General features: G+C 47.6%; 1 protein-coding gene across 1 annotated transcript; it reads left to right on the forward strand.

Annotated features, from left to right (window-relative positions):
- The first annotated feature begins 4,036 nt into the window (after positions 1 to 4,036).
- Positions 4,037 to 6,909, forward strand: LOC145389861 (uncharacterized). The gene is made up of 2 exons (XM_080264990.1): positions 4,037 to 4,130; positions 6,218 to 6,909. Exons 1-2 carry the CDS (start codon positions 4,037 to 4,039, stop codon positions 6,907 to 6,909), a joined length of 786 nt encoding a protein of 261 aa, XP_080121116.1.
- The last annotated feature ends 6,570 nt before the right edge of the window (positions 6,910 to 13,479 follow it).

Genomic DNA, 13,479 nt, shown 5'->3' on the forward strand with positions numbered 1-13,479 from the left:
TCCCAAATACTAAATACGACCATAAGAGACATGTCACATATGCATGCTGCAATTACTAAATTGCAGCGGGCAGCTAATATTTCACATGCTGTAATTCGGCTCTTCTCCATAAAAACTCTAGCGTTAGAAGGCGAAGCTCGCATATTTGAGGCTTTTCTTAATCTCCAGTTAGCTTTGTCGGATATCATTGCCGATCATGTGAGGATTAAGTTAGGCCTACAGAATATGATGCAAGCTCGTCTGAGTGTGGACATCGTGCCAAATACCTTATTGCTGGAACTTTTAAATAATATTTCTTTAATGAGACCAGGACTGCTTTTCCCTGCTCGACCCGAATACCTTGCGTTATATAGGGATCTCGTTAAGGTAGTGCCTCGCAAGACTCCCTCTTCAGTGTGCTTCTACTTACTATGGTCCGGTTCAGGGTGACCCGGCAGATACTTTTGATGTCTTCCGGATCACTTCCTTGCCTTATAAAGTCCCTGACACAGATGTCTATGTACAGACTGTCCCCTCTGCCAAATTCATTGCACATATGCTGACAAGATCTTCTCAGAGGAATGCACTCGAGATCTCCTGGCCAATGACTATGAACCTGTCCTTCCCCCACAACTGCGCTCACGTAAATCCGTCATCCTAAGAAACGTAGACAACATCATCTACGACAACAATGAGGATGACATCATACAAGAAATAACCTGCAACAACACCTTCATTCGGGAGGGAGACGTGGAGAACATCTACAAGTTTCCACGCTCTCACAACATCAAAGTAACATTCAAACAGATTGCGCAGGCAAAGAAAGCAACTGAGGCAGGACTTAAACTGTTCTACCTCAACATTCCTCACTACCAAATTGAACAAGAACAATTTATCCCGATCTTGACCTGCTACAAGTGCTATGCAGTCGATGGACACTCGGTAAAGGACTGCCCCAAACCTCGAGAGTACAAAGTAGGCTATGCTCCCTCTGTGCCAGCACAGAGCACAAGTACACACAGTGCACCTCAAGCACAAAAAAATGTGTTAACTGTGATGGTGAACATGGAGCAACTGCCATGTCCTGCCCTATAAGGAAAAAAGCGGTGCAGGAGAAGAGAAAGTCTATTGCCCAGTTGCCTGAACAGCAAGCTGGACAATCAAGAACTTACAGTACAGCCGCTGCAACAACAATCAATAGCAACAGCACTACCACTAACTCACCCCTACCAAGCCTCACAGTCCCGCCCAGTACTATTCTGTACTGCATGTATGAAGCACATATGCTTAATGCAACATACCCTGGGACTTATGCTACTCACCTAAATAAACTGTTCCAAGACAATGGAATTCCACCTGTCAAGGCCCCAAGCAACCCACCCTCTAAAGCTATCCTAAACAAAACCAATGCAGTTACCACCACACCCCCTACTGCCTCCCCTCTACTCCCCGCCTTCCAGACTGAGTCTTCAACCCTCACCACGCCCTCAGAATCAGCAATCACCGACAATGAACTGATGGGGAATCCCCCATCGCCACCCAATCGCACCCCCACCCAGGTAACAGCTGAATCAATCAGTGATGAAAACCCGACCCCACCATCGCCCTCTAAGGCAGAAAACGCCACTTCTAACGCTACTCTACCGTCACAGAACACAGAGTATATAACCGATGCCTCCACTTCAGAGGAAGACGAAGAGACCGACGAAGAAGAAGTCGGTGCCAGTGAACTAGGAGGAGTAATAATCTACAGCCTCGAATCCCTCCAGGAAAATAAAACAAAACTAGATAGGCAACAAAGAGCAGCGCTAACAATCGCATCACATGTAAAAATCGAATACGGCAATGATAACCTTTCAACAAAGTACGTGTACAGTCTGTTCATCCAGAAAAGGGTTGATATCGACTCGTGCCAGTTCAAGGTTGCGAAACCCGGCTTCTTCAACAAATGCCATAGTGTATTCCTCCGCACTGACAGACTTAGAAAAAACCCTACTCGTACTGTTAACAAATAAATGGAAACGATTAGAGTAATTCAACATAACGTCCTCCACTGGCAGACAAACAAACGAACTCTAACGACGATCTACCAAACTATAGCACCTGACGTCGTTCTCATCAACAGCCACGGAGTTGAAGACAGTGACAGTATAAAAATCTATGGCTACACTGTCCACAAACGTAACACCAGTGGTGAGAACGGCGATGGCTCAGCTATAGCCATCAGACACGGACTGACATACAGACTAGACGATGACTACATTACAGACATGCTCTCAATCACGCTGCAAACCACGACAGGACCACTTAAACTAGCAACGACGTACATTCCCCCACGACGACCTTTCCTACCCTTCCCCGACTTTCACAAACTACTCTATGACAACGACCCTGTATACATACTGGGCGACCTAAATGCCAAACATCCAGCCTTGGGAGACAATTATGACAATACAGTAGGACGAAACCTAATGACATTCATTAACGCAGGCACAGCACTGCATACTGGCCCCAACTTCCAAACCTTAATCCGCCATAATAGTGCCACATCACCTGATATCATCATCACCAACAACCGTGCCCATCATCACACCTTCTCTCAACCCGGCCCTCTAACTTCATCAGATCACATACCCATCGTATTCACCATCTCCACCTCACCTATACATATCCCTGCCACACCCAGACTCAACTACAGACAAGCTGACTGGGACCTTTTCAGAAGGACCTCTGACGCGTCCCTCCCTGACGTCCCCTCCCTTGACAATCAGACTCTGGAACACATAGACACTGCACTTGAGCAGTGGCTTAAAGCAGTGGATAGTGGCATTAAAACTGCTATCCCTACAACAACATTTAAAATTATTAGAGCACAAAGACCTTCCCCAGAACTGCATGTACTCCAGACTCACTATACAAGACTGCACAACCTTGCTGAACGACAGGGACTGACATACGACCAATACCAAGAATATCGACAGCTTCAAAGAGACATACAGACACTGTGCAGACAGCTCTGCAATGACCAATGGAACCTTAAAATCACCCAGCTGACAGAGAAATATCCTGACCCAACCAAGTTCTGGCGAGAAGTACGTCTTCTCAAAGGAACAGACAAACGACCCACCCCTTATCTGATTGACCGCCAAGGACGTAAAATACATGATACCCAAGGACAACTGACTCTTTTTACCAACCTATGGCGTGACATTTTTCAAATATCTGACGACGAAAATGACGATTTTGACGAGGACAACGAACGAATGGTCCTTCACTTCCTCAATGACAACAGAGACAGAATCCTCCCCCATGACACAGCAGACTTCTCCAGACTAACGAACAACCTTCTCACTAGACGAATCACAGTAGACGAACTTAAGACAGTAGTCACAAAAACGAAGAACACGGCCCCAGGACTGACAGGCATTAACAAACAAGTTATCATGGAATGCTCACACTCCATGATAGAAAGACTCATCGACATTTTCAACGCCTCCCTGTCCGCGGGATACTTCCCTGACAAACTTAAAGAAGCCGTAATAGTAATGATACCTAAGCCAGGAAAGACTGACACGACACCCGAGAACTATAGACCAATCTCACTGCTCGAAGTACCAAGAAAACTGCTTGAAAGGATCATCAACAGAAGACTCCGACTTTACCTAGAGACAAACAGACTTCATAACCCCAGACAGTACGGCTTCAGACCACAAAAAGACACAAACAAAGCCATAGCCCTGACTTACGAGACTATCGCCCAGACCCTGTCGAGACGGGAACAGTGCTGTCTCGTCCTCAGAGACGTAAGCAAGGCCTTTGACAAGGTCTGGCATGAAGGACTCAAATACAAACTATTACAACTAGAACTCCCTACCATCCTCGAGAAGTTTTTATGCGACTTTGTGACTGACCGCACCGCGAGAATTAGACACAAGGACCAGTTAGGCGACGTTATACAGCTCGACAGTGGGGTGGCACAAGGGAGCGTCCTCTGCCCCACCCGATACATTCTTTACCCTAGAGACCCCACCCCCCACCTCCAGACTGCCTAGACATAATGTATGCTGACGATGTGACTCAAATAGTGACTTACCAAGGACGGTCCAAACTCATGATGGCCAGCAAAGTAGCCAGAGAAATCACCAGAATCAGTGATTATGAGAAACGATGGAAGATCAGGACTAACCAACAGAAATTTAAAATAATTCCATTAGCACAAAAATACATGGAAGAAATCATTGTGGATGGTGAGCTACTAAACACAAGCAATGAGGGAAGCCTGTTAGGCCTCACAATAACTCAGGCCGGGATCACAAAACATGTAAGGGAACGAATATGCAAGGGGAAGGCAGCACTGTCCACCCTCTACCGTTTTAAAACGCTAAATAGAAAAATAAAAAGCCACCTCGTTAAAGCCTACATTCTCCCTTTGCTAGAATACCCTCCTGTGCCACTGGACACTATATCAAACACCCAAAAACTAAAACTACAAAGAGTATTAAACAAAGCTCTGAGATTTGTCGAAAACGACCATCACCCCTTCAACTATATCACAGAACAATTACACAGCATGCACAAAATAGCTGCACTAAACATCCGGATGCACAAGAGGGCAGGAAAAATCTGGCAAGAACTAGAAGAGACCAGAGACCCAAATTACGAGGACATCACCAACAAAGAATACGGGAGGATGCATAATTGGTTCCCCAGCTCCCTCTTAAACAGAAATAGACCGCCACCAAACCCAATTTATACGTCCCTCTAACGACAACCCCTCTCATTATATATAATAACTAATAATACAAACGGCAGCAACGAAGCGAAAGACCACGTTACCCTATATCCCATACACCTGCCGACCTTGAACTGACCGCACCAGACCACCACTACTGTCAGGAGACAGTTGCACTGCACACTCATTCCCTGCCCACTCCTGAGTGAATGCACTCCGTCGTCCGTTGTGCTAGCTCCTGAAACCAAAATGTAAGGAGCTGTCACATCTGATGGCGGGGTCGTGAACGTGGAGTGCCTAGAAATAGACATTGCCCATGCACAGCCTATGCCTCGTGCACCCTGCTGAGTGCCATGGGGAGGAAAGATAATTTCTATCCTTCCCCCCCCATTTTCTCTAATACTAAAACTCCTCCTTTCCATGACTATAGAGCCTGTGAAATAGAGAGCAGCAACCCACCAAGACAGCAGAACCCACCAATGCCACAGAGACAGGCACCACCCTTAGTAGCGCCGGGGGTACAAACTATGGCTCTTCACCTTCATCGATATATCTACCCTTGTCTGCACATACACAGAGTGACCGCTGTATAGGACCAACAGGAACACAGCATACACAAAAAATAAAAACTAAGCCACAGCAATGGGGACGGCCCCCAATCTTTATACCTCCGACTGTCTTTCATATTTCCCCACTTAAACTCTTCCAATCTCTCTCCCTCTTCTTTCCCCCCACTTTTCTATGACGAAGTGAAGTGAAGTGCGGCCACTCGCAGCCCACCTCTCGCCGAGGCAACACCTCCACCGCTATTCCCGGCGGGACCAGCTCTCCACAGCAGCCGTTTCAGCTGAAGGACGGGTCTGTCCTCTCCACCTACGGGAGTGCCCTGGTCAGCCCACCAGGAGGTTGAGGCTCGTCCGCCCTTTCCATGGCCGACCACCCTCCCTCCGCCACTACCTTGACCGGGGTTGTGCCCTTGTGTCCACCTGGACTGGGCCTTCCCTCTACGCTTCCACCTGCTGCTGTGGAGAGCTGGAGCGAGTGAATGGGGGTTGAGGGCAGAGTTCGGAACGCTTCTATCAGAGCTTCGGCGCCCTCACCATCGGCGCCGTTTAGTCTACCATGCTCTCGTCCCTCTCTGCCCTCTGTAAACATTGAGCAGCCGGCCGCCAACCACCGCCGAGTCGTTTGGGGATCCACCTGAGCATGCCGGCGCCCCTTCCATCGGCGCCGTGCAGTCTACCGCTCTCTCCCCCTCGCCTCGTCGATCATCGGGCTGTTGCCTCACCACCATCGCCTCGTTCCCTTCCTCTGCCGCCCTTGCCCTGTCTGCCAGTCTGCCGTCCGCGCTTTGCCCCTTCATTGGAGCTGTTTTCTGCATTTTCCTGACGGGCTCTCATGTTTGCCCGTTCCCCACCACGTTGTGGGGAGAATATTTCAACAACAACAACAACGTCTGTGCGGCGACTGGACACAGTCCAACAACTCCCACTATCATACACACAGACTCGGCTTCGGCCATTCACACCCTTCGCCAAAACGCTCACAAAGACAACATTCACCTAATATACAACATTCTCACCACCACCCAAGCTATCCGCAATGCTGGGGGATCCGTTACCATAAATTGGATCCCTAGTCACGTAGGCATTGCAGGCAACGAAAAGGCAGATCGAATAGCAAAACAAACCCTAGAAAACCCCAGCATTGATTTTGTAATCTCCACGAGCCTGCGCCAAGTCAAGCATGCCATTAAGACCAGGGCAGCCAGATTAAATAAAGAAGACCACCGCCTATATGTTGAACTGGGTTCCCCCTCGGCTAGATGGTACTCACTTGCCACACGCTACAAACCACCGCCAATCACAACTAGATCCAACCTTACGATGCTCAATCGTCTGCGCCGCCTTCGCCTGGGCTATAAATGCTACGATGAAATGGTTCCAGATGACGAAACCCCCGAACCTGCATGTGAACACTGCCAGGAGGCTCCACTTTATCCCCTCCTGCACTATCTTCTCAGATGCCCAGCCACATCCCTCATCAGGAAACGACCTCTTCCTAACCCAGTCACTCCCAGAACTCACGAAGCAGCCAGATCCATAAACTCTTTACGTAATGCTGCAGCCTACGTCGTAGCCACGGCCCCACTCTCAGCACTGACTGAGGTGGTGCGCTCTGCACCTCCTCCCACCTAACGTGCATATCCACTGATATGCAGGGTATGTATGTGTGTGTGTGTCTGTGCGAGTGTGCGTGCGAGCATGTGTGCATATGCATATATATATACATGTGTGTATATATGTGCATATAGTTTTTAAAGTCAAGAGACTGCTCCTGCAGTCTTCATCACTTACTTGTCTCTGCTTAAATCACTGACTGGGCTAACATATGGCCCGGCCCCTTCCACTTCAACGAAGGGGAAATCTTCAACAAACAAACAAACATGTGCGGCGGTGCCCATGTCGATGTCATGTCATGTCATTCTGCCTCAAGCTCTCGCACCGTGCACATCTCCCAGAAGAGGCCTCCGATCTTTCACTAGCCAGTGGCTGACACCTCACTGCGCTCTGATTGGATGGCGCCGGATCTGCTTCCTGATTGGAGGGGACGCGATCCAGCAGAATACGACAGTTTTCCAACTGTCTCACAGGCAAATTAAATAGGAAAGCAGTACTGCAGTGTCTCCAGCTGCGATGAGGCCTATCTCTCTTCTCAGCTGCATCGCAAAGACAGCGGAACGCCTCGTTCTCTCTCGTCTTGCTTGGAAATTAGGCCCGCTGCACTCGCGGCTCTTTGCCTACCTCCCTGGCAGAAGCGCCGTACAGTGTCTCGCCATGGCATCAATATAAGTTACGCTGACGATATTTCCCAAATTATTAACTATCCTGGGCCATCTAGAAGGATCATGAACTCAAGAACTCAAAGCGAAGTCGAGAAAATTAACGAATATGAATCAAAATGGAAAATACAAACTAACATAAATAAATTCTCCGTCATCCAACTTGCCAACACCAAAAAAGAACCTTTAATAATTAACGAAGAAATAACAGACTTCAAAGAAGAGGGTAAAATACTTGGGTTTAAACTTAACTCTAGAGGCTATCCTCCCAGTGTACAGGATAGAAAACAAAAAGCTACTGGAGCATTATCCCGCTTACTCAGATTCAAGGACATGCCTATAAAAGTCAAATCCCACCTTGTCAAAGCACTGATCCTCCCCATACTAGATTACCCACCCATTCCCACACACACCTTCAGCTATACCCAACTTAAAAAACTACAAGTCTTACAAAACAAAGCCCTCAGATTTGCAACTAATCAGCAGTACCCTTACACACTTAACACGGAACAAATTCACGCCATAACTAAAACCAAACCGTTAAACATAAGATTACATAACCAAGCGAAAAAAATCTGGAGTAAAATCGAGGAAATAAACCCTGAAACATACAACGCATTAACTTACAATATCAACGATGAAAATCGCTCCTTCCACAAATGGTTCCCTAGTAGTCTAAAAACCATATTAAACAACCAAGACCCTATACCAATTTACTAAACTCAACCCAAACGATAAGTGTCGCACTAACGAATACAAAAACCCAACCTATTTTCTACATAACCCAATTACGACATAAACCCAAACAACTCAACCAAACCCTCAAAAGCTAGCTTGCTAGCGCAATTCACACATACAAAACATATGAACACGCACCCACGCACACGCCCACATCCACGCGCACATGCGTACGCGCACGCACGCGCACACAAGCATACACAGCCATAACCACTACATATACTTACCAAACTAACACAATATACAAAACAAAGCACTTACCTAACTCAACAAACAAAATTAAAGCAGTTATCTAACAAATACTATAAACAAAACAAAGCATGGTGGCCAGCCCACCAACTGTCTACTCCCTCTTCCTTCCTCTTTCTTACTATCCCTTCCCCTATTCTCTCTTCTTTCCCCACCTTCCTTAAAAAAAAAAAAAAAAAAAAAAAAAAAAGTGTCTCGCCTCTTTTCTTGGCGAGCTGAAACATGGCCGAGGCTTGGCAGTCTTCCTTGATGTGGAGAAGGCGTTTGAGTTAGCTGTCCCTGAGGCAGTACTCTCGGCACTTGTAGCCAAGGGCGTTCGTGGCAGGACTCTCTCCTGGCTACGTAACTACTTTGATGGACGCTCCGCCAGTGTACGCTTTCAGGGGCAGCTCTCTCCTGACCACCCCCACATCAACGGGACACCACAGGGAGGTGTGCTCAGTCCCCTCTTGTTTAACCTGCTCATTGAACAGCTGCTCTCGACCGACTTCGGAAGAGGTGTCACCCTCCTCTGCTATGCAGATGATCTCGTGCTTGTCTTCTCTCGTAGGAATTGTTACGATCGTGCCCCAGCTGCTCTAACCCGCCTCCATGACCGATGCTGTGAACTAGGCCTTAAGATCAACTCTGACAAAACAAAATGCATGCCCTTCGGGATGCGAGCCCCAGAATATCCACTCTCACTCGGAGGGCAACAGCTCGGCCTGGTTCTCAGACATCGGTACTTGGGGGTGTGGTTTGACAGCCGCCTGACATTCTCTATGCACGTTAAATACCTGCGAGAGAGAGCCGCCCCTCGAATCTCTGCCTTGAAGGCCCTCTCCCACAGGAATCTCGGTGCCTCTCCACGTACCCTGAGAGCATTCTACATACACGCGATACGGTCACTTGTTGACTATTGTGCGGTGTGCCTTGTGGGACTTTCTGGGGATCAGGCCCGCTCTCTTGAAGTCCTGCAAAACACTGCACTTCGTGTGATGTTGGGTGCTCCGGTGTGGACACGCACCGAGAATCTAAGGTTGGAGAGTGGACTTCCCTCTCTCAAACACCGAATCTGGAGTCGTTCGGCAGCAGCTGTTGCACAGCTCTGCAGATGCAGGCCTCAATTGCCTGTCTCTGCTATGCTACAACATACCCTAAACAGGCCCCTGAATCAACATCGTTCAAGGAGGGACTGGGCACACTCTGCTGTGACCGTCCTGCACAACCTCGGTTTAATTGACGCCCTGCAGGGAGGATCTGACCTCCCCCACCCTGACTACTCACCTCCACCACCATGGCTGCCTCCTGCGATTCGAAGTCTCGCCCCCTCTAGCACCTTCCCGAGAGCCTCTTTGCCCCCAGTGTTACGGCAAGAAGCGCTCAGAGGGATGGCACCTCTTCGTGTCCCAGGAGCAGTTGAATATTACACTGACGGGTCAGTCACCGCTGATGGGTCGGCGGGTGCTGCATTTTACTGTGAGGGCCGTGCCGAGACATGGAGGCTCCCTACAGGAGCCTCTGTGCACGAGACAGAGCTTGTTGCAATCCTTGGCGCTCTCAGAGACGCCAGCCAACATCATCACAGGAGAGTAATTATACATACAGACTCGCTCTCGTCTCTGCACAGTCTTCGTGCACGACGATTCACAGACAATGTAGCCTTGCTGACCTCCATTCTTGCTGTGGCTGACACCATTGCACGCCACGGCACTGACATTCTTTTGCATTGGATACCCAGCCATGTGGGTATCCAAGGTAATGAGCTTGCAGATGCTGCGGCTCGCAGCGCCACTGCTCGGCCCAATGTAAACTTCCACCTGCAGCCCAATCTCGCGAGAATAAAAAGAAAAGCCTATAACTCCATCACAAGGCTCACTCGTGAGGATCATGAAGACCAGGTCGCTGCTGGCTCACGCTCAGCCTCGTGGTTTGCACGAGCAACTCAATATGAGCCGCTCACTGCCCCCTCTCACACCCCCAATGCTCTCATAGTAAGACTCAGACGCCTCCGCTTAGGTTACCCTTGTTACTCTCAAATATCAGGACTAGATCCTGACCCGTGCCCTCACTGCCACCAGCAAGATGACTGGCCTCTGCTCCACTATCTCACAGACTGCCCTGCCACTGCCTCCTTACGACTTACTCTACGTGACCGTCTCGTCAGACGAATAGCTCGCCATGACACCGCAGCTGAAATTGTTGCACTATCCCCTATCCCTTCCCTACTCTCTATTGTCTCTTCTTACCCTCCGCCACGCTATTAAAAAAAAAAAAAAAAAAAAAAAAATATAGCACCTCTAGTTTACTTTCATCTTCCTCGCCTGTGTCCATCTGTCGCCATACAGAGGACACACGACTTATATAAAACATGAAAACATCTGCGGGCTCTACACCCTGAGCCCGGGTCCATCCTAATACTAGGTGGACAAATCTAAACAACAACAACAACTGCAGTGTCAAATCCAACCCTCCCCTTACCAATTCACGCCGATGTTGAACATCCAAGCCCGTGGATCATTCCTCACCCCTGTTCTCTAGCTGAGACAGACTCAGAATTCCCAAGATAGACTTTGGTCCTTTTAAGCTCGCCCAGTATTCTCTTCCCGGCAGCCGCAGCGGTAAGATGTCTCCCGCTCGCTCCCGCTCTGCATAGACTCGGCGCTCATAGTGAAACGTGGATAGCGCAAGCTAAGCCTTTCACTGCTGCTTTTCCCAGCACCTTACCGATTACGACTTTCCCATCATTCTGCAAGTCTGTCAGCCCGCTCACCTTGGCTGAAAATCTTTTTACTACGTAAGACTACCTTTATTTCTTAGATTTTACTTTGGTCCTGTTAGGCTCGCCCAGTAGAGGCTCTGGTGCGGTACGAAGCCGAACCCCGAGGCCAGTGGCACGAGGGGACCCCGTTCTGGGGTGGTTATAGGAAGCACTGGAATGGGTATTTTCTTTAATAGGGTTAGGGATCAGGGGTACTCCTTTGACCTTGCAAGTGGTCACTCCCTTTAGAGGGTGGGTGGAGTTGAGGTTACAAGCCCCAGATCACAGGTAGATTGGACCAACTAGGCGGCCTGTTTGTGGCCGCTCAGGATTATTCCCCATGTTGAAAAATGGGTAAACTTAAAATCAAACACAGTAATCCCCAAGAAAATCAAGTTAAACTGAAATTGCTTGAAATAGTTGCTCCTCACAACATAAAAATAACAGGACTCCATGATTCAAAAGAATTCATCATCGCAACTACAGCCACAGAAGATGACACTAATAAGCTCCTGTCTCATCCTCTGAAAACATCTTTACAGGACAATGGCTTCACCCCAATCCTCCCTCCCGACCTAAAAGCTAAAAGGAGCATTATATGCACCAAAGTAGATGACATCATCTACTGCCACAGTGAAGAGGAGATTGAACATGAAGTCATTAAAGAAAACTCTTGGGCCAAAATCACCAAAATAACCAAATTTGGCAACAGAAACACTATGAAAATAGAATTTGATGATATCAAGATGGCAGAAAAAGCAATAGAAGGGCTGAAATTGTTCCATCTGTGCATCAGCAAAAATCAGATCCAGGCTGAGAAATTTATACATATCATAATGTGTATGAAGTGCTATGAAATGGACACACATAACATCAACGAATGTCCTAAACCCAAAGATTTTAAAATCTGTTCTGAATGCTCCAGTCTTGATCACACTTGGAAAAAATGCAACTCCAACTTCAACTGCGAAGGAGACCACCGCAGTATGGCTATGAAATGCCCTAAAAGAAAAGAAATATTAAAGAAAGCAATAACATACTGAATCCAGATTTAGCACTCAGCCAACTAAGAATCACCTGTGAAAAACTAGAAACCTTCCAACATCTTATTCGGCCAGCTAACACCGAAGAAGAAAGACTTCTTCGCCTAGGGGATCAGCACACAAAGGCTTCCCAACCCTCTCAGTCCAGACCCCAAAGACATAGACAATGAAAATCATTCAACATAACGTCCTTAATTGGCATGGTCGAAGTCTAGGTCTTAGCAATACCTACCGTAATTTAGATCCAGATATCATTCTTATAAATAGGCACGGCACTACCTCACCAAATTCACTCCGTATCCCTGGGTATAAAACACATAGCAAAAACTTTCTCAATCGCCCTATGGACGGCACAGCCATTGCACTGAAAAACAATTTACAATACAAAATCATAGACAGTTTTATCTCAGATCTGATTGCCGTAGAGTTACAAATGCACACTGGAAAAATCATTATTGCTACAGCATACCTCCCCCCTAGCCGCCCTTACCTCCCAACCCCCGATTTTATTAACTTATTCAGAAGAACCATCCCTGTATACCTCATTGGTGATCTTAACGCTAAGCACCGCCTCCTGGGCAACAGAAACTCAAACGTCGTAGGAAGACAACTTCCAAGACTCATCCAAGACACCACAGTAAGACACATTGGTCCCAACTTTCCTACATTCCTCTCACACAACTCTACCTCCACCCCAGACATAGCTCTTTGCAACCTAACAGCTTATCACAACACCCATTTCTCTCCCGGCCCTCTCACCACTAGTGATCACATCCCCATAATCGCCACTATCTCCACTGCCCCAATAACCGTCCCCATTCCACCTCGACCTAACGGCCAACTGGAATGACTTTAAACAAGATATAACCACAACATTTACTAACTTTCATATCCCCGGTGATGGAACACTAGAGGAAATCGATCAATCTCTTGAAAGATGGTACTCCAACATAAATATTGCAATCAACAACAACATCCCTACAACAACACATAGAACAATCACTACTCCTAAACACAACAGAGACACACAGATCCTCATCAATCAATACAATGCATTAAGAACTCACTCCCAAACACATGGTTGGACACGAGATCCATTTAGACTATACAAACTACTTCAAACTCAACTACACACATCCCTTCTAACAGAACACAA

The sequence above is a fragment of the Coenobita brevimanus genome, unplaced genomic scaffold (genome assembly GCF_032717465.1).
Source record: "Coenobita brevimanus isolate Jiangsu-jjx unplaced genomic scaffold, ASM3271746v2 jjx.HiC_scaffold_2556, whole genome shotgun sequence".
In the NCBI taxonomy this organism is placed as follows: domain Eukaryota; kingdom Metazoa; phylum Arthropoda; class Malacostraca; order Decapoda; family Coenobitidae; genus Coenobita; species Coenobita brevimanus.

Coding starts and splice junctions, on each gene's coding strand:
- LOC145389861 (XM_080264990.1), top strand. CDS start 4,037: ATGTATGCTGACGATGTGACTCAAATAGTGACTTACCAAGGACGGTCC. Junction 4,131..6,217: donor CAGAGAAATCACCAGAATCA/GTGATTATGAGA, acceptor TCATACACACAG/ACTCGGCTTCGGCCATTCAC.